Consider the following 22,056-nt stretch of genomic DNA (forward strand, 5'->3'; position numbering starts at 1 on the left):
GTGGTAAAACCCAGCATCCTGAGTGCCAGGAACTGAAGTAGCTGTCGTGCAAGCACAACACCAAGATCCTCATCACGGGAACCTTGAATACATGGATGGCTCAGCAGTCGTAATCAAATCGCAGTGACATTCTTAACACACTTATTTTAGCATCTCCAGATTCACCTCTTCCCCAAATATGACATGCTCTCTGGTTCTTGGTATTTATGTTTTCAAAACCTTTTTCTAAGCTTGCTTACGTTGTTGGCAGCTGTATTGCGTGCCAGTGAGTTCCACAGGTTATTTACCAGTCTGACATTGAGTTGCATGGGTTCTTCACCATGACTGTAACATGGGCTCTGAGTACTTTGGAGGCACACAGAGGATCCATATGCCAACTAGTGTCCCCACACATGGACCATACACACCAACAAGCACCAATCTCTCACATAACTATCACTGGTCCGTGTGAGACTGCAGTTGTCTAAACATAGCATGGCCTGGGTTGCAAAGGAGCACAACGCTCATCAGTTCCAACCCTTGCTGTGTGCAGGGTCCCAACCAGCAGCCCAGGCTGCCCAGAGCCACATCCAGCCTGGCCTTGAATGCCTGCAGGGATGGGGCATCCACAGCCTCCTTGGGCAGCCTGTGCCAGTGCCTCACCACTGTCTGAAAGAGCTCAGTGATGAGGATGTTACTTGTGCAATCCACATCAGTTGCCACTCACTTAAATGTAAAGTAATTAAATTTCAAGGCACTATAGTTCATGACACACAGATGTACCATGGTGCTGTTTCTCACTGCTGCTCAAACCAACCTCAGTGAAAAGGATCTTTTCATATGGCAAAAGAGAATAAACGAAAAAAGGAATACGAAAATGAAAAGCAATGTTTTCAAAGCTTGAACAGGCTCTGACCACAGCAAAGCCATTCATTGCTAGCTCTTATCTCCAGCCCATCGTGTCAGCACAGAGTGTATCAAGTGTGAACTTCTACCAGTGTACACTGAGATGGAAGAGGTACTGACACTGCCCCTCTGGGCCTTGTTGCACACTGTTACCCCTCAGAAGGTGTGCTTGAAACAAAACGTATGGCAAGTTATGCATTAAATATGCAGAACTAGCTACAGTTTTGAATCACGTATGCTGCTGCACAGCCACCATACCATGCGTTCTCCTGGAGAACACAGCATGCTGTCTGCAACTGAAGCACAAAGGAGGTGACTGCTGCTCTCAGCTCAGCCACTGGCAAGTTAGATTGCCTCAGCTGCTCACTCACAAAATCTGGACAGCAATGATTACTATTTCTAATAAGGCCTCTGGAGTCCAAACACGCCATGTGGCATCCAGTAGTTGGAACAGCACAAGAATACAAAGATAATGGAAATGTTCAGTGAGTAATCTTGTGCTGCTCATTGCATTCTGCACGTGCATTTGCTTGTCTACTCCATGCTGAAAGGTTTACAAACGTTTGTCTGTAAACTGTGAGAGATTTAGCTACAAATGTGCCGCAGGGACTAAAATTAGACTGTAAACTGGAGGTAAAGGTTCACAAAGCTAAATAACAGCTGCAAACTGGGGATTTCTGGATGCAGAGACAGAAGACCAAAGCCCAGGTTGCGATCAGGACCTGCAAACAGCACTATGAACAAATGCCCCAATCAGCAAAATCATTCTGAAAACAAGGCAGCTGAAAAAAGCCAGCAGGTAAAATAGTCATGCAATGACCGTATGAAGGTTCAATTAAAAATACTCTGTTTGAAGCATTTCATCACTGCTATTCTTCAGGAGGATCCACTCCTTAAGAGGGAAGAGTAGTTTTTCAAAGGGTCGGAGGACTGAGCACAGCAGCAGAGACTGAAACTAAATGTGAATTTTGTAGAAGAGGATGTGAGAAGCGAGGCTGTGGTTTCACATCTTCAATGGCTTCAGTGAATGTTAGCTTCACAAAGTCAAATCCTTTAGAAATAATACTTGTAAAACAACGGGAGCAGCACTGTGATAAAAGATCAAAGCAAGCATTAAATACAGTGGATATAACACAAATTATAGAAGCGATCTATCAAAGGAGATTTCAAGACTGATATTTACCAAAAAAGCCAAGTCCTCCCTTAAGAGAAGGGAATTAATCTTGCCACAAGAATATTGGAAACAGCAGCAACAAAACCCCATCATTCTTAACTTCATAGAAGATGCAGTATGACACTGCATCCCCCGTAGGATTCCCTAGAATTGCCCTGTTGGACTCATATCTCAGAGTGAATTCAGCCACACTTTGCTTGGTTTCAAGGAGGCAGAGCAGCTGTGCTTGCAGAACTAAGTAACCAATTTCATTCTGCTAGGCAAAGGCAAATGCAGGCTCACTGGTGTGAACAACAGCTGTAAACCCAGCACTTGGACTACCTGGAACACTGAAGAAACAGACACACAAGTCATCGTTAGCCCACGGACTGCTGTAGCAGCTGCTTCAATATTACCCTGCACAGTGGGCAGCTGAAGCTCACTGAAGGTATGGTGGGCAGAAAGGCAGATGGGATGAATGGAGCAAGCACAGGGCAGCACATGCTTCAGCCATGGTTTGACACGGCTCTCCTCAACCACAGTTAGGGTTTCCTCTTCTACTACAATGTGAGTCGTGGTCTTGCACAGTAAGTTGGATTGCTTTCCAGCCAGGCGTTTTCCTGCTTTGAATCACCCAGCTCCCACCAGCACAGGGGCCTCCATCACCAGGGTGGGAGCTGCACAAACTGCAGTGTTGCCAGAAAAGAGATCGCCGAATGGGGCCCTGAAGGAAACTTTTAGAAACGACTGTCTGGAGAAAAGCATTCAAAAGAAAGGGCAGGGAAACCTATTGCTAATGTGGGAAGCGGGAGGCCAGTGAGCAAAGCTGACCAAGAGGCCTAAAGAGAAAAGGAAAGGAAGGAGGCTGTGATGTGCACACAACTTGCTGAAACGTGGAGCCTGAAGGAGAGTGCTGCTTCTGATCTGTAGCGAGCTCAAACCATTACACTGACCATAATTACAATACCAATACTTGTGCTTCTCAAGCATTACAACTGCCTTGGTGTTGCCTCATGCACCATTGGATGTGCAGAAGCACAAGCAAAAAAAGCAACCGTTACATGAAGCCAACGCATGAGAAAAAGCAACCATTTACCTTTCATGACCCATCACTGATGGCAGTCACAGCAGATTCTGAGGGTCGGCTCCCATTGTCTCTCATGGTTTTTCAAGCATTCAGTAATTAACTCGCAGCCAGCCGTCCCTCCTCACTTATCATCTTGTTGCTGATGACTCAGTACCTTTCCTTCACAATTGCTCTTTCTCAAGGTTATTTCCAGATCTACAGCTTGACATAACCAGAGTGTGATGTCTGCATCTGCTGATTTCACTTTTGAGTTTGAATGCTGTGTTCTCCAGCAATAACTTTAACACAAGCCCTTGTCTGTTCTCTGACCCAGCTCCAGTCTTCTTCCCTCATCAGCTCTAACTTTCTCCAATTCTCATTAAAATTTTTGGGAAAGAGGAGGCTTTTCAATATCTGGAACTTATTGCATTTTTAGATAGCTTTTTTTACCTTACAAACCCAGTGTAGGCACTGGCCAACTAAGCCCTTCTCAGCTCTCTGTTTTGCATTGCTTTGCTTTGCGAGTCTCCTTTTACACATAACTTGATCCCAGGTAAATTATTTCATCTTTCACTTCCAGCAGTTGAGCAGAAATTGCCAATGACACAAATTCACATTCCATTGTATCATTTATATCCGATTCCCTTCCCCTCAAGCCTCCCCCAGCCACCCCTATATTCAGGAAAATCCATATTCTTTGCTCACACTTTTTCTCTAATTCCAGCATTCATTGGATCATAAAAGTGAGTTGAAGCATGCAGAGCACCTTGACCTCGACACATTATTCACAACTAATGATGACTCCTTTCAGATTTATACCTCTGGAAGCTTGGCAGCACCAGGCCTCTGACTCATATCCCACCTGTGAGAGAAGCCCTCCCTTCCCCTGTTTCTGTAATCACCACAATTCATTTAGGCAGTAAATATCTGATACAACAGTTTGTAATTCTCCCCCTGCCTGTAAGCTTGCACCCACCAGGTTGCCATATGTGTTGCATGTACAGCTCTGCTTTGGCACATTCTCATTTTGATCATACAAACTTCTCCCTTGAGAACTGACTCAGTGGAAGAACAGCTCTGCTGCTCACCCCTGGCAGCTGTGGGTCTCAGAAGGCAAAGCTTTGCCTGGGCTCTAGGAGCTGACACTGCAACCATCAATAGTACTGTGTTAGAACCTTTTCCTTTGGCCTCTTCTGCCACAGCCCTCTCTGCTTTCTACAAATACTCCACAGCCCGTGCTCACCATCACTACCAAACATCACCTTATGTCATACACTGATGGTGCTTTCCCAAGCTGCATTTTAGAACTGCAGACACCACCTCACCTCAGAGAACTGATGACTCTGAACTTCCCTTGACATCACCTTCTGCCCCAAGAAGCCCTGGCAGTGCAGGGAGGTTGGTACAGAGCTCAGCACACGATATCTCCATTTGCAGCAGGGGCCGTGCCCTTTCAATCTTCTTATTTTTGCAGTCGAGCACAAGGTTAAGCTTTTGGTAGTGCTTGCTCTTGTAGCACTGTGTCTTAATTCAGACTTGAGAGAGATGACACAGAGTTACTTTAGGCTCAGCTTTGTTCCCTTGCCTTGGAGGAATGCTCTGCACATGAAGACCTTCACAACCAACAGCAAAGCAAATCAGATTGCAGAATTCAGTAACAGTTAAAATAATACTTAGCAAATCCTTAACGATTCTATTAATTCTAGGAAATACTCCATATAAAAGCCTCATAGAAAAGCAGAGGGTTTATGCAACACCTGGCATATCAACAACTGCTCCATGACAGCTCTTGGAAACACACACTCTGTTTCAACACAACTCAGCGAGAAAGAACTGTATGGAAAAGCAGAGTTTGCTGCTGAACCTCAAGCAGAAACAAAGAAAGCAACTGCATTTCATGGTGGGCAGTGGATTGGTGTTTCCCAGTTCAGTTCCTGCCATTGTGACACAGGGTTCTGATGGCTTGGGCCACCCGGGGGGCACCTTCCCTTCAGTGCATCACCCACCAGTTAAGACGCAGCCCAAGCCTTGCTGGTGCCAGCTGAGCACAGTGTGTGGCTGCTGCTGCCAAACCTTCTGGAAATGGAAGCTAAAGGCACCCGGCGAGGCGGAGCAATGAATGAGGCCTCGATGAGAGATGTGCTGCCATATAAACTTCTATTGGAGTCTTATTTTAAAATACACCGACCCTGGTTTCACAGTGTGTGATTGGAAGGTATAAACGTAGCGTGAACCAAAAGAAGGTAGAGGGGAAATTAGACAGACATATAAAAGGAAACTGGTGATATTTGGAGCCTCGCAGGGCACAGACACATGCAGTGCACGGGATGGTGAGCTTTGTCAGCATTTCCTTCTGCCTATAAAAAAAGGGTGAATATTACGGTGTGATTCAGGAGCGGGGCACTGCGGCTCTGCAGAATACCTCCCTCTGCTCAACATTCAGCGCAGCAAAAGTCTGTCCTTAACCAAACGGCGGTCACCCACATCCAGCCGAGAGCAAAACGAGCAACAAGGGGCTTCATCAGGAATTCTCTCAGATACGGCGGCGGCCGTTAGCGGCGTGAGGAACAAGACTCCAGCCCCGCGTTCCCGTGCAGCGGCCGCTCCGGGCAGGGCTGCGCGATTTGGGCTCCCAGCACCGCGCCCGCGGGGTTCTGCGCTGCTGCTGCGCGGTTCCTTCTCGGGGGGAGCGGCGCGGCCGCTGGGGCAGCATGCACGTGTGGGACGCGCGGAGCTGAGCCCAGCGCCCCGGGGCGGGCAGCGGTGCTCCGAGAGCCAAACCCCCGCGGGCGGAGCTCCTTTAACGGCCGCTTACCTCAGCCGGGCGGGACGACCCTCGGCCGGGCGCCGTTGCGCTGCCGGCGGCCCCGGTAAATGCGGCTCCCGATCTCGGTGCTCCCGACGGCCTCCGATAAACCCGTTTTTACTTCGGGGTGTAACGCGACGGCGCTGCGCGCTCCTCGTGGTGCCGGTAAGGCGGGCGCTTCTATAGCGATCCGCTGCTGTATGAGGGGTGCGTGAGGAGCTGCTGGGTTTCACTCAGGCGTCTGGGGCACGGCTTTGCTGGCAGCGAAGGAGAAGGATGTTTACCCAGTCACAGTGGCAATTTCAGTTTATTGGAAGGCAGAGCGTTTATCTGAAGAAGCGCGGGGCTGCGATTGCTCATCCCGGCACTTACGACTCACCTACAGACTTGGCTGCTGTCAGCCTGTCGGTGTGGAGCCGAGGTGCTGCAGCAAAACGTTTCCATCCGAAGAACCCGAGGATTTAAATGAAACGTTTGTATGAATCTGTAGGAAGTCCCGGCTCAGGTCAGTGGAAAAGAACCCGCGTCCTCAACAGCGGGAGCGCTGCGTCCTCCCATCTGCGCTGCGGACATCGGATCTGGCTCTGGATTCTCAGCAGGGTTTCCCTACGCTGCAGACCCGCTCCTTCTCTCCTCGCCGTTCATTGGTGTGTCCTTAACTCCATCTCCTTGGTGCTCTCACAGCTGTTGGCTGCCCCATCCGAATGTGTGCCACAGCAGTCTGCCACTGGAGAGGGGAGAGAAATCCACCTGCAAAAGGTGAGGAAGGTGTCAGTGTTGGGCTCTAGGAAGCCTCAGACGTTTCCATCCTGTCTCTTACCCCTCCCTTCTTCTTCATTTCTTTCTTCATCTCTGCTCCCCAAAGAAACAGATCTTGTTCTGCGTTTGTTCTGTTTGCTTAGAGGTGACAGAGCTAAAAGGCGGATGGGATGAAGGGTGGTGAACAGGCTGGGGTGACACCCATGTGAGGTGGCTGGTTGGTTTCAGCAGCGTCAGAAACCCCGGGTAGGCAGCAGCAGTGGGCAGACAGCAGGCTGGGCGTGCAGGCAGCCTGAGCTGTGTGCCCTGGGCTACACCAGCACCTCTGCAGGCTGCCTGGCTGGCAGGAGCACATTGGGGAGCTCATGCTGCAAAAGAGGTGCAGGACTTCAGGGCTGTGACAGCTGCTGGAATGCAGCAAGTAAAAAAGGCATCTTGGGGAGAAATAGCACGTGTTCTCCCTTGAGAAGAAAATGAAGAGGCTTGAGAATTGCTGCTTCTATATACTGATTGTTCAAACGTCCTTGGCACGGCGTGTCCTTTCTGCTTCAGTTTCTGCTGAATTTTAGCTGTCACAAGGAGTTGAAGAAGTTTATTTTAAAATTGCAAGTGTGCAGTGCAGGAGATCCAAAAGCAGAAATGAATGAGAAAAACCTTTGTCCTTTGCATGGGGGGGTACTGAGGGTCTGTTCTGGTTCTCTTTTGCAGCAAGGTTTTTGGTTCTGGGCTTGCAGAGCATCTTTGAGAGGGAAAGGAGGAAGTATGCCTCTCCTTGAAGCACCATGTCCAAGTGTCTGTGACTCTAAGCTGTGTGCCAGGGGAGAGCCAGTGCAACATCCAGCTGTTGCTTAGGATTGCATCTGGTGCCACAGCTCAGCAGTGTTAGCAAGGAGAGTTAATTAATCAATCAGAAAGGACTGATGAAGGAAGGATTTTGAATTTTCTGAAGTTCTGAAATGATTTCTTTCCCACTTTTTAGGAACTGGTAAATGGTGATCGTTTCTGTGGAGGGAGCAAAATGCAATTTGCATGGATTGTACCTGCCACAATTTGTTTGTTGATGTCCATCACAGCAGGTAAGATTTCGTTTTTATGTATATAGCAATTAGCACTTAAAAGAAGCACTGGGTAATTAGTGTTTTCATTCAGACACACCAGTAAACATCTTTCTTATTAGAGAGAGCAAAATCTGATGCTCAGTTAGGTTTACTTTCCTTAAGAGCCCATTGGTGCACTGCTACCATTGAGTGTCTTCCCATTCTTCATGGCAACATTCATTAAACAGCAGTGAAAAAAGCAGTTTAGATGAGTAGATTTTGCCCTGGGGGCTTTTTGGTGTGATCACTGGGAGTTAGGCTTTGGTTTCTGATCTCCATTTAATCCAACCAGTGAAGACTGGACAGTAATACATCGTGAGTTACAACTCAGAGACAAGAATCCTTATCCTTACGTGATAAACTTGGCACGACTGTCTTCCCAGAGGTAGCATGTTTTATGAGATAAGCAATATATCCATTTGAAAGGTTTGTTTTCCCATTCTGTTGCAGAAGCATGCAGTAAAGGAAATGTGTCTGCCAGCAAACTTCCCCACGGTGTTGCAGAAATATGTGAAAAAGGAAACATGACTGCTAACACTGCTGCTCACGTCCAGCCTGGAACCAACATTACCCTCTCATGCCAGCTAAAGCAACTGAAATACAGCGAGCAGTGCAAGATTGCTCTTTTCTTTAACAGTTCTGAACTGACTAGCAATTATGGCACTTCAGTAAGCAACACATTTCCAGTCAATACGTATGGCAAACACATGTTTACCTGCAAAATAGATTGTGAATACAAGAAAAAACTCATTTGTGGAATTGATATAGAGTCTGGAAGTAAGGAGAGTTTCACTGTTCCTTGTTCTTTCGGGTGTTCTGGGGTGCCTCTGAAGCAGAGGTTAGGAGCTCAGAGGGGTGGCCTCTCCTAGAGAAGGTGCTGTGTTGTATTGCTTTGGTATCTGAAATGCTGCTGGCTGGAACCATGCAACACAACAGAGCCTTTCTCACCCTGAGTCCCAGCCCCCCATGGGGATGTGGGCATCTGGAGGGCTCTGTGTGATGTCTGTCTCTCTGCACCCGCTGTCTCTCACCTCTGACAAACCTCCCTTGCTGCTTTATATGTAGTGGCAACACTTGCATGTCAGCAGCTTGCTGCTCTCAACGTTTCAAAGGAAGAGACTGATCAGAATATCTGCTTAAGATCCTCCAGATCAGCCAAGAAATGTGTCATGTATCCAGGATGGGACGGATGGCAACCTTACCTGCACCTGGGACAAAGGAAGGTTTACACACATGAACACTACGTACGTGATACAGTAAGTAACACGGGAAGTGGGTTCTTTAAAGGCTGTAATCACATCTTAGGGGGGTCTTTATGTTAGTTTTAGGTTGTTTGTTACAGGTTTACCCTTTATCAACTCACACAAGAGCTGCTTTCTGAATACAAGGCTGCCATGATCACCAAAGACCTTTTCTGGTTACAGCTGTGTGCTGCACAGCAGTAGTTTAGTTACTTCTGGGTTAAGCACACTAAGAGAATACGCCAATTCATGGCTCCTTCATTGTAAAAGGAAGTTTAATAGTAGAAGTAGCCTTAAATTGGCTGCTGTTTTCCCATCGTGGATCTTCTCTATGTAGAGATGTTGTGATTAGCAATGCCAGCATCAGGAAACCTCAGTCCTGAGCCTCTCACTGTGTCTCACGGTTCAGCTAAGGAGATGGAGAGAGAACTTTTCCAAACTGTGTTATTTTTTCTTCCTCTTAAGGAACCAACAGTGCTGTAGCTCTCTCTGGCTTTGCTGAGCTTTCCCTGAAATAGACTGCAGGCCTCTGCAGCAAGCCTTGAGCAAGGAACAGGCGGATTTATCTGCCACAGTGTACAAAAGGGTATTAACCAAGGGCTTTCCTTCTGTTCTAGGCTATCAGATGGGACTGACACCTTGTGCTTTTCAGAAGAAAGTCTGAGTAACAAGTTTGGCTGGCTGGTCCTGAGTACAAAGTTGAATTTTGAATCTACTTACAGACTTGTGGTTGTCGCCTCCAACAAGCTAGGAAGTGCTTTTTCTCAGCCACTTAAGTTCATGCTAATAGACGTAGGTAAGTGCCTTGCTTACCTTCTTTCAGTCAGCACTGGCTGTTTAGAGAAAGTGCAAACCAAGCACTCTGTCTTTGCTGTTCAAACCTGTCAGAGGAGGTATCCATCCATCCACCCATCCACCCATCCATCCACCCATCCATCCATCCATCTCGATCACCCGTTCTATTTACCTAGCCCTCCTTTACTTGCTGTGATGCACATCTGAGTGCTGCTTCTTTGTTTTGTTTCTGTTTTTGCTGCCAGTGAAACCACATCCTCCAAACCTTTTAGTGGAATTTGAAAACTCTGCAACAAACTGCACCTTGTTCTGGCACAGTGAAGTCCGAGGGCAGCACTGCAGAGCGAGATACCGTCCAGTTAGCAGTTCCACCTGGAACATGGTAATCCTCTTCTGAAGAATAAATTAAACTATGATCCTTGGATGCTCCTTTAATATTGTTATTTCTCTCTCAGGTCTGCTCTGTAGCATCTTAATTAAGAAAAACTATTGCCCGCTCCTCTAAGCCTCTACTGCTGGTCTGATACTGCAGGTATCAGATAAGATATCTGATAAGATAACTGATAATGAAGGTGCAACACTTAGCATGAAAAAAAGAAACACAAAACAACCTGCCATATATCAAGTATAAAGCACAACAAATCAGAGCTTATTTTGGCACACCACTACTAAAACATGGTCATTTCTGCTCATTGTAGCTCAAGGCTTTGGGTGCACATTTTCCAAATGCTTGTGTCTTCTTTACTGCTGGTTAGAATCCTTAGCTTGTATTTTAAGTGCTAAAATGAAGGAACTGCTTGAAGTTGAGTAAAATGCATGAACATAGAACTCCTTATTAACTCCTGTAATAACATATAGGAGTTAATATAAACTCCTGTTTCCCTGTGAGCTTAATGTTACATGTCCTTTATCTTCACTGAAGGTTGAAAATTTAGAGACTGAAAAATGCAGCCTTCAAGGTCTGGAGCCTCATACAGAGTATGAATTTCAAGTGAGCTGTAAAATTCATCCTGAGAGGGGACTGTGGAGTAACTGGAGTGCATTCCAATCCCAGACTCCAGAAGCAGGTAATATGATTTGTTATACCAAGCCTATGTAGCTAATGAATCCTAGAATGGCCTGGGTTGCAAAGGAGCACAACGCTCATCAGTTCCAACCCCTGCTGTGTGCAGGTCACCAACCAGCAGCCCAGGCTGCCCAGAGCCACATCCAGCCTGGCCTTGAATGCCTGCAGGGATGGGGCATCCACAGCCTCCTTGGGCAACCTGTGAACAGTGCCTCACCACCCTCTGGGGGAACTCAGAACACTGTTTGCTTTTTGCTCCTGGCTAGAATCTGTAAATCCAGAAGGGAAGTAAACTTCTATAACAGAACAGATCCTTTTTGTGAACGGAAAACAATCAGTTCACGTTTCTGATGAAGCAGGAATTTCAGGAGGTCACTGAGAAGTTCTGAAGGATGTATTCTTTCCACATGATTGAAGGTTGGAGGAATTTTCTGTGCCTTGCGCAGCGGGTTTGCAGCCTGTCACACTGCTGCACATCTGGAAAAGCCAGAGAAATCTGTGCTGCTTAACTGGGAAAAGGAAAACGTTTCGCATTGGTTTCTATCAAAGCATTTGCAGAATTACTGCAGCAATCCCACACAAAAGGCAGCACGGCTGGCAGGGGACACTCAGTCACTGAGGAACATCACGTTTGGGACACACATGTTGGGTTCATGAGCCTGCTGGACACTTTGCTGAGGAGCTGGGCCCAGAAAACTGCTTCTTCTGATTCAGTTCAGTTACAGGTTGTGACAAAATGGTTTAAATCTGCTGATTCATCTTTTCCTGAGTAAAGAAAATATTTTGTTTAGAGAATTGCCAGCTAGCTCTCTCCTCTAAACAGTGCAGTCACTGGAGATCTCTGCAGCCTTAATGGGTGAGGACTTGGCATTTCACAGTGCTACCCCATCACGAATGAGAACATGAGAGCACAGCATTTCTGCTTGGTGACACTGCACAGCAGAGTCCAGGGGACGCAGCACAGACACGAGCTCAATTCTCCTCTTTTACACCAATTCTAACACCAGAAGCCTTCGGTCAGATGCAGGTCCTCATCTGCACACCCAACTCCTGCATGTTCTTATGGAAGAAGAAAGCTTCTCAAGAAGAATCTCAGCGCAGATGCGTTGCCTTCTTTGGCATCCCCTCCTTTCATCTCATGGTTGGCTTTCATTGCTCTTTTCTTGTGAATTACTACCAGCTCTCCAGGCTCCTCCATCTATTACTCATGCTGTTTACCACTTCTGCCAGCAACAGTTTCTGTAAGAAGCATTGATTGATGCAAAAGGTGCGAACTTCTTCCCTCCCCCACCTTCCTCTCAACAGTTTTCTTAACCTTTTCAATGCACTCAGCGTTGCTATGGTGTCTGTGGTCATCACCCCTCTTTCCCCAGCCAGTGCTGCAGAATAAGACTCTCCTCAACGGCTCAGGGAATGTTTCTGATGAGGGAGGTGAGGCTGCAGATGATGAGCAAAACGTACATAATTCTTTCTCTTCTTCAAAATAGCTGAAGTTTTCACACTCCTTTGGCCTCCAGTGAATTCAAGACTGCACCTTTTATACTTAGAAGCTGGTTTTTTTTCCCATGTTTTCCAGGCCACAAAACTTGCTTTCTGCAGACACTTCAGTGACGTGAGCCTTTCTTTTCCACCTGATTTCTGTGGTTCATGTGTGAAAAGAGCCTTAAAATCTGGGCTGCCGTTCCACAGATACAATCTGTTTTCTTCCCTCCTGCTTTGAACTTGCCCCCTGCTCACACTGAGTGCATTCTGCTTGCATTTCTTCTGTGCATCCCATGGTTTCATAGAATCATAGAATCAAGGCTGGAAACGACCTGCGAGATCAAGGTTTGTTTTCTGTTGTTTTCTTTCTTTTTTTCTATTTCCACTCACTGTTATAAGCAGGGCAAATAGTTCTTAACATTGCTGGCACTGAGGATTTTTTCTGTCTTTGCATTTAAGAAATAGCAGACAGCCTCAGCCCCAGTCTAAATAGGGCTGTGCATCAGTTGCCTGCTGTTAGGTTATTAGAAACGCTTCTTTGATTTTGATGAGTTGATTGTGCTCAAGGACCTTGAGGAGCCAAGCTTTGTCACACTGCCTTTCTTCGTATCTCTTTATCCAACTCCGAATTGTTGCAGCACGTTGTTTATTAGCTTTTGCAGTCAAAAACAGTAGGGTTCAGTGAGTATCATTTTAAACATCGAGGGATTTCAGGAAGCATCTTCCTTGCACCTTCATCCACCTCAACTTTTGTGCAAAGATGAGAGCTAATACTGTCCCTTTGATTTATAGGCTTTCTTGGAAGTCAGTGGTTCCTAAGTGCAGAATAAAGGCTCAGGCAGACCAGAACCCCTCTTACTGAGATGGTTTCTTCTTTGTGACTACGGCCATTGGGCAGTCAGCACTGCAGCTGAACTCCAGCTGTAATAGCAAATATAAGCTCAAAATACAAAACGATGCTTTTAGGACTACAGCACTTGCATGATCTCTGAGGTTCCAAATCACAGAATCACAGCATCACAGAATTGTAGGGGTTGGAAGGGACCTCCAGAGATCATCGAGTCCAACCCCCTGCCAAAGCAGTTCCCTACAGCAGGTCGCACAGGTCGGCATTTTGTGGACTATTTGATGTCTTGTTTGCTTCGAAACACCGTCATTAATTCTGTTTCTTTTCTTTCCCAACCAGTGCCTACTGGGCTCTTAGATGTCTGGTACAAAAAGCAGGATATAGACTCTCAAATGCAGAACATTTCTCTTTTTTGGAAGGTAAGTTAAGGGAAACTTGGCATATGCAGAAATAATGAGCAGCTTTGGAGGGGGAACCATATGTAATGTGTTTGCAGGAAAAGACTTAAACCAGGGCACAGCAGTGCTTTGTCCAGAGCTATGTAATTACTCAGAATAACTCTACTACCCGAGACCTTCCTCATTTTCTACCTTATTGTATACAGTCAGAACACAAATCATTGGAGGAAAGGGGGATGCTGTGCCCCATGTGATCAGTAGGCAGCTACTTCACATGCGTGCCTTGGACTATGAACTCCTTTTAGAGGAGCTTCTGCTCTGAGATGAAAAGCAGGGTGATGAAGAACGGGGGAGACAGAGGAGCTGAGTCATTCTAACTGGCTCTCCCTTAAGGTAACCAAATTCTGTACAGCTTTTAAAAGGCTGGATATAGCCTGGGTGATTTCAACTGCTCTGTCCACATTGGTGCTTTGCCCGTGGTCAGCTGAATCCCTTGTTATACTGCAGAAGCAGACAGAAAACATGTCTCTGTACAGGTGTGAAGCAGGAGATGGGCACACACAGAATAGTTGGCCAATGATACAGCTGTAGATCTGAAACTGGACAAGCTCAGAGCAAGTGTTTCCATACAGAAAGGGCAGAGCTTTCAGAAAGATGGTGAATGAGGCCCTAAAAGAAAGTGACTTTTTCCTTATCATAAAACCATAGAATGGATTGGGTTGGAAGGGACCCCAAGGATCATCAAGTTTCAGCCCCCCCCCGCCATGCAGGGCCACCAACCTCCACATTTCACAGCAGCCCAGGCTGCCCAGGGCCCCATCCAACCTGGCCTTGAACACCTCCAGGGATGGACGGGGCATCACAGCCTCTCTGGGCAGCTGTTCCACCACCTCACTGCTTTCATAGCAAACAACTTCCCCCTGACATCCAACCTACATCTTCCCTCCTTCAACTTCAAACCATTTCCCCATATCCAACCTAAATCTCCCCTCTTTAAGTTTGGAACCATTTCCCCTCGTCCTATCAGCACAGACCCTGCTGCAGTGAAAGTAAGTTTGTTTTTAGGCAGCAAGGAGCTGAAGAGCTTCACTAGACTGGAATTACACAGGAAAAATCAGAAATAAGAAATAGATATGCAACCTCTAGAAGGAATCTCAGCTAAAATGTATGCTCTTGTCACTACCATTAGGGAATTAATTCACTTCAGTTACAATTTTGCTTTAAAACAAACAAAACCAGCAATCAAATATGAAGACATCTGACACTACATAGAAGAAGGTAATAGATTTAATGAGGGAGAGACTGCAAGGGTCCTTCTTTCTGAGAGCTGCAGCTGGTTGTGGGGAACTCCATTTAGCAGCTGAACACTACGAAATGGGAAACATCTTTGTGCAAGCACCAAGTTGTTGGAAAGCCATGTTTCTTTCCACTTTTAAGAGAGGAGAAAGTAAAAACCAATTGTTTGTTACCAAAGAACATTAGCTGGTATTTGCTATTGTCCAGCAAGTGATGCTGTCGCTGTAAGGAATTTCTTTACTATGATGGGAACAAAAAGGGAGGAATAAATACCTTCAAGTGAAAGCTCCTCTCTTAAGGTGGGTAGCTTGAGCATTCGAACTAGGGAGGAGCTTTGAAGCCACCATCTGCCACGAGCCTGTATATTAAAGGGCTGATAGGGGCAGACTGATGGTAGCACAGAGCTGGTAGCAAATCTGGTGATCTTTCTGACTTTTTAATGATGATCACCAGCTCCTAGGAGGCACTGAAACCTTACTTTGGACTTAATCTTTCCTGGAAAGGAAAAAAAAACATGTTGATTCATTCATGCCAGGAAATAACAAGCGTCCCAACCGCCTTCACGGCAGGTTCTGAAATGAGGCTTTGCCTCCTTCATCGCCTCACGTGGAAAAGGCTCTGCAGTTGTTGCTCGTTGGGAATCTCACAATGAATGGGCAAAAAAAAAAAACCATCCGCAGGCAGATGTGTGTGAGCTCCTCCTTGCTCCGGAGGGTCTGTAAGTGTAATAGAAATCTCTCTTCTGAGAGAAGGCCTGGTTCTAAGCGGATGGAGGATTTGGTTCCTGGTGGCCAAATCAGCTGAACGAACCACTCACTGTCGGTGCCTGAAGAGAAGCCTTTTGTTTTCCTGCACTTAACCCCCATGTGGAACGCTGATACTGCAGCTATGTGACACACGTTCGTCCTGCAGAGAGGCAGCAAACCTGGAACAGCTGGCTGGCTGAGCACAGGAAGCCAAACCAGTGCCTCCTTCCCTGAGCAGCTTTAAAACATCAGTCTGGTACCATCAGAATTTTCTGCAGAACGATCCATGTAAATCCATACAATTCCAGGCTTTTCCCTTGACTAAAAATGTACCAAGCACATCTTCTTTGCAGGCTTTGCAGAAGTCAGAGGCAAGAGGAAAAATCCTGCGTTACACAGTGACCTTTGAAGCACTAAGCCATGGGGAGCCCAAAGCAACAGAAACAAATGTGACCACAGAAACCAGTTATACCAAAGCTGCTCCAAGGATGGACTACAAGATAACAGTCACTGCTGATAACTCGAGGGGAAGCTCACCTCCTGCATCCATCCTGACCAACCTGAGCATCCAAGGTAAAGCCTTCCACTGTTCTCAGCCACTGGAAATCACCTCAGCTCTGCTTTGCACTGCTCACAGTTACGTACCACAAAAGCATTCAGATTCTGCCACTTGGTGCTCCTTCGTGTTGATCTGCACACATCTCCAGGGATCCACAGTGACCGCAGTTCAGATCCACTCACAAACGTGGTCAAGGACTGCAGTGTGGTTTCCTGATGAGCCAAGTTGCCCTGGATCAGCACTGCCATAACTTTAACCCCTCCTGCTGACAGTGCAAGCCACCCAGGCGCCTGACAAAGCAGACATCTAACTATGAAAAAAAAGAAGAGTATTGGCTTCTTTTCATTTGTTTTGTGTGAGGGAAGGCAGAACTGAAGGGAGCGTGATGGTAAGGGGTGAAACGTGGTAAAAACCAGGTATCAAACTTACCACGTCACCTTAAGGCTGAGGCAAATCTGTGCTGATGGTGTGGTTTCTGTTTGGCTGTTCTCTCTCCCATGACAGATTTACCCTCTCCTCGGAACGTCTCTGCTGTGGCGATGGGAAATAACAGCATCTTGGTCAGCTGGAAACCTCCCATTAAATCCACTGCATCCATCAATGGGTATGTTGTGGAATGGATAAACACCCACAGGAAGAGCAGCCTGGAGCCCCATCCAAGCTGGATAAGACTTGTTGCATCCAACCTGTCTATAGTGATACCAGGTGAGCAGCACAGACAAGCAGGATATTGTTGATGTACTATTTTAATTGTGAAAGCCTTTTAAGGAACAAGTCAGACTCTAATTGTTACTAATTCAGCATAAGAGACTGTCACGTTTAAAGCCTGTTACATGGGAGGAAAAAAACGAGTGGTTTGGCAGTCCCTCAAATGAGATTTGCCTGGTAAGTGGAATGCCTCAGAAAAAAATAAATAAAATCAGTCCTTCTGAAACGCAGTAAGACAAAGAACAGAGATTTAAGAAGAGAATCATAGAACGGCTTGGGTTGGAAGGGACCTCAAGGATCAAGAGCATTCCCATCTCCTAGTTTTCATAGAATCACAGCATGGCCTGGGTTGCAAAGGAGCACAACGCTCATCAGTTCCAACCCCCTGCTGTGTGCAGGTCGCCAACCAGCAGCCCAGGCTGCCCAGAGCCACATCCAGCCTGGCCTTGGATGCCTCCCATTGTTGGTCACTGACCCAAACGGAACTACAGCAGCAATATTCTTTATCCTAGATGGCTTCAAAGTTACAATTAGAGTGCTGCTGCTATTCCAGTTAGTCCTTCCTATGTTGTGTTGGTGCTGTGCCTCCCAGGGTTTTAAATCCCTGCTCTCAAGCAAGCAGGAAAAAAATAACACATTCATGCCATTACTTTGTACCCTGCTTTAAGAAAGGGAAACATTAATTACTGTCGCTCTTCCATAACCCACGTTAAGGCCTGGGGACAGATCTGAGCAGGTGAATATTTTAGCCCTAACTGTGAGTATTTTAATGGGATAATTATTTCTGTTTCTCCATGTAGAGCACATAGAAGATAACGTGTGCTATCACATTAGTGTGTTTGCGCTGTATCAGGACAGAGCTGGGCAAGTCAAATCAGTGAGGGGATACTCGAGAGAAAAAGGTAATGCAGTAATTCTCTTTCACGTCGTTTAAAGCCAGCTTAAACTGCTCAGCATTAAAAGTTGCACGTTATGTTGTTTTGTAGCACCATCAGCTGGGCCACAAGTGTCCACAAAGCCTCAGACAAACGGCGTCTTGGTTTGGTGGGAAGAAATCCCTTCCCACCAGCAGATGGGCTGCATCACACAGTACAATATATACCTGCAAAAAAAGAACAGTAACGTGGATCCTTATGTCTACGGTAGGAACCTGGTGAAAACAACGTGATGTGCAAGTGCTGTGTATTGAGGGGAGAGGGGTGGTGAAGAAAGAGGCTGCAGGAAGGAGCCCCAGGCAGCTCACCTGGCAGCAAGATCCAGTTCTCTGCTACAGCTGCTCATGAACAAGGCTGCATTTTCATGCTCATACATTAAGGTAGACAATTCTCAGTTATTCTGAATGAAAAAAATTCTCCCCCCCCTTTTTTTTTTTTCTTTTTGTTATTTTCATAAGTCAGAGCGCTGTAATTATCAGCAGGGTGCAAATAACAGACTTGCTAAGAGCTGTATTCAACAAACATCAGCACGGTGAGACACAGCAGGTAACAGGCACTGCCTTCCTGCACTTGGATGCCCTCCCTGTGCACGGCTTTTTTCTCCACATGTGTAACTCCTATGCTTCCCTCCAGGACAAGGAATGCTTTTTCTTCTCTTATTCAGGAGTTGCACAGCAGCTTTTAATGGATGTTTTGTAGTTCCACCATGCAAACCTCATTTTAGATTTGGACACTGATTTACCAAACTACAATAATCCAAGGACAGGGCAGCCAGTGCTGTGCAGCATCTGTTCTACTGTGTGCAGTGGGACAGGTCTCAGAACAGCCCCAATGGCCTGAGCTCTCTATAGCCCCTCCTACAGCCCTTCCAAGGACTCAGTGACAGACAAGGAGGTTACTTACAGCAATAGAGAACTTCTGCACGTTCCGCCTTCTGGAAACACAATTCTTAGAGCTAAATGCAGTAAGAACACATGCTAGGATTTTTATTTGCTTTTCCCTTTTTCTCTTTCAGCCATTTGTAATACGACATCCCAGCATTCGTTTTACATCACAGACCTACAGCGTGGGGAGTGTTATGTCCTGTGGATGACAGCACTGACAGATGCTGGAGAAAGCCCCTGGGGAAACAGCGAGCTGGTCTGCTTGGAAAGTAAGGAGCCTGCTGGGGGAGAGGGACCAACAGAGTCCTGCGTGTGGTCCCTGCTTCTGCGCTGCCCAGGGGCTGCAAAAACAAATCTGTGCCCTGTGTCAGTGGGAGGTGCAGTTCTAGAAGGTCAGCAATCACGTATTTTGGATTATGCACTGCCTACCTCAACAGTTGTAGACATTCTAACGTTATAAAGTACTGTTGTGCTCAAATGTCAGCGCTTCATTCAGATCCCTGATTTAAAACCTAAAACTTCTGGTATTCTTTACAAGCTCAAGCTATGAGTGCTGTCCAGACTGAACTAGAATAAACTTTTCCTCATTAAAACAAGGTTAAAATGTCTGTTCCTTGTTCCAGGTGCGGTGGACTGGATTATTGTGCTCACCTGCAGCTTCTTCATACTCTCAGCCTGTATTTGCTCCCTGCGCCCTGCAAGAAAACTGTGAGTGGATCGATGCATTGCATTCCAGTAACACGTGGGAGTTTTGCTAGAGGGCACATTAACGTGCTCTGGGGACATTTTGGGGAACAGGGAGGATTGTTTTGAACAAAGGTTTTGGATAATGAGAGTGGTAACAACACCACACTGTGTTAGGAGATAGCTATAGATAGCTATAGTTCACATCATGAGTTTGTAACAGAGATCTTAAGGCCAGCTTCCACTGAACCCGAGCTGGTACAAACCTTGGTCACTTCCTGAGAAGGAAGTCAGAGCCTGTGACAAAAAGCCCTTTTTCTTTAAAGCAACATAAACACGTCCCCAACCCGATTTTCCAGTGCTGAGTTCATGGCCGTGCTGAGCACGCTCTGCTGTTAGTCATGCACACCTAATGAGGGCTGGCTGCAGGACGATGCTGTGCTGCACTGGTTTTTGCTAAGTCAGTACTTGCTCAGTGTTACCTCACTGCTGGCTTTGCACCTGGAAATATTAGCATCTGGAACAGCCAAAACCAAACACGCTGGAGACTACAGACCAGTGGGCAACAATATGTGCTCATAAGTGGAGTCCTGGCCAGAAGCATTTGAAAAAGTGGAAACTCGACGATGCGCAGTCTCCAATCAGCCAAAATTGCTGCGTCCTCAGAAACTTGGGCAGGCTCTGCCAGTCCCACCCAGCCTGAGTTTCTGCTATTCTGTAGCAACGCAGACTCATTACGCAGAATCTTCAGTAATTGCACTCACAAACAGCACATTCCAGCTCAGCAGAACTCGCAGGTATTGGCATTTGTGCTTTTAACTTCACTTGTTCCATCCGCAGATTACTCTTGCTCTTTTCTGCCGCTGTACCTCAGTGGTACAACAAAGCCATTCCAGATCCAGCTAACGCTACATGGGCTAAGAACGACAAGTCTAGGAAGGTAAATCAGACCTTTTTTTTTTTCCTTCTAACCCCATCATCTTCGGCAGAAAAAGCAGTCAGAGCTATGCAAATCAGTCACCTCTTAACAGAGCAAGTCCTGCACTTTCTGGCACGGAAGCAGCTCCATTCTGTATTGTGTTACACGTAGTGTGCATCACACACAGACTGCAGAACTGTGCAGGGCTATTTGCTGCTTAGCAGTGGTGGAGATGCCTGCATTTCGGGGCTGGGTGGGAGGGCACAAGGCACCGAGTGCAGGATTAATGAGTGCTGCTGTATGCGTGCCCCCCCAGCAGGGTGAGCTGAGCGTGCCTTCCAGTCTGCTCTTACACAACACCAGCAGCTTTGAAGAGCCTGAAACAACAGAAGTAGAGGAAAGCTTTGTGCAGACAGACTGCCAGGTTTTCCAGGACAGGCTCATCTTCAGCAGCAGCAGCAATCGTGACTGGCAAATGAAAAGCAGCTTTGAGAAGCAGGAGTCGGAGTACAGGCCTCTACCCAGCACCACAGATGGAGATGGTTATGAGCATCAGCTTCCCGACTTGTACAAGAAGATGGTGCTGGAAGTGACAGAGCAAACACAACCCATTTCTGAGTACATTGCTACTACAGTTACTGACAGAGCTACAGCCTACCTGCCCTCAGCCATCTCACCACTGGTCACAGACACTATTGAAGAAGACCCTGAACTTGAGTATAATCCCATCTCTGTCTTCCCAACAACTTTTTTGCCACCAGAATTTTCCTACGGAGGGAAACTGAATTTGGATACGGTGAGACTGAACTGCAGCTCTTTCACAAGGTAGGCTGTCAGGGTGGCACATCAGCCTGGCCTGGATGTTTGCACTTTAGCCAAGTACTGCAGTGTGTTTCGTTGCAGCTAGGACAGCAACTTGCACGTCACACCTTCAGGTAACACAACCCAACTCACAAACCTTTCACAGTGCAGCAGCTCTTCACACAGAGCACGCTCAAGGTAGAATTAAAGACAAAAATCCAAATTGCTGGGGCTGTCAGCAGGTTTCTCGAGATTAATTGCTCAGGCTGCCTGCAGAGAGCTAGAGCTGCCTCAGGTTCCTGCCCCCCTGCCTGAACACAAGGCTGGTTTGAACTCCACCAGACAAGCTAAAAATCATCCAAAATATTGCTCGTCCAGGAACAGCAAGGATGTATTTCAGTAAGGTCAGACCTCAGCAGCTGACCAGGTCATGGTTGCACTGCGCTCCAGCTGCACACAGCAGGTCAGAAACGCGACATCTGAGCATCTTTTGCCAAGCCGACATGCTCAGTACCCAGCAGACAGCATTCCTCACTACTGCCTTCATACAGACACACCTTTCAGCCCCACTGACAATGGTGCTACAGCCCCACAGGGGCACTGAAGGATCCCTAACTCGATTGAACTTTGCAGCCCTGCTGCAAAACCAGTCAGAGCAAACCTGCCTTCAGGGCTCAGCACAGAAGGGATCCTCACCAGAAATAAAGAAGCAGGCACCATGTGCACACAGTAAGTCAGATGGGCTGCTGAGAATTTTAATGATTTATTGAAGTATTCTAATTACAGGCTTGAAGTATGTGTTACACATTTAATGACTCTGTTTACTACGTGCGTATATTATTTATAAATAGAATGTTGGAAACGTGAAATTTGGTTGTTGTTGTTTTCTATGGTCAAGCTCAAGTGCTAGGCTGCAGGCAGGCACAGAA

General features: G+C 46.7%; 1 protein-coding gene across 1 annotated transcript; it reads left to right on the forward strand.

Moving 5' to 3' along the window:
• The first annotated feature begins 7,974 nt into the window (after positions 1-7,974).
• Positions 7,975-22,056, forward strand: LOC122181270 (interleukin-12 receptor subunit beta-2-like). Its single transcript, XM_042873668.1, has 15 exons — positions 7,975-7,978; positions 8,217-8,543; positions 8,908-9,022; positions 9,625-9,803; positions 10,048-10,184; positions 10,725-10,869; positions 13,537-13,616; positions 15,991-16,210; positions 16,701-16,901; positions 17,705-17,806; positions 17,891-18,046; positions 18,855-18,992; positions 19,347-19,431; positions 20,248-20,347; positions 20,643-22,056. Exons 1-15 carry the CDS (start codon positions 7,975-7,977, stop codon positions 21,153-21,155), a joined length of 2,502 nt encoding a protein of 833 aa, XP_042729602.1. The 3' UTR covers positions 21,156-22,056.

The sequence above is a fragment of the Lagopus leucura genome, unplaced genomic scaffold (assembly GCF_019238085.1).
Source record: "Lagopus leucura isolate 7727_CA_CO unplaced genomic scaffold, USGS_WTPT01 Super-Scaffold_100009, whole genome shotgun sequence".
Lineage (NCBI taxonomy): Eukaryota > Metazoa > Chordata > Aves > Galliformes > Phasianidae > Lagopus > Lagopus leucura.

Coding starts and splice junctions, on each gene's coding strand:
- LOC122181270 (XM_042873668.1), top strand. Junction 16,211..16,700: donor GACCAACCTGAGCATCCAAG/GTAAAGCCTTCC, acceptor CTCCCATGACAG/ATTTACCCTCTCCTCGGAAC. Junction 17,807..17,890: donor GGGATACTCGAGAGAAAAAG/GTAATGCAGTAA, acceptor GTTGTTTTGTAG/CACCATCAGCTGGGCCACAA.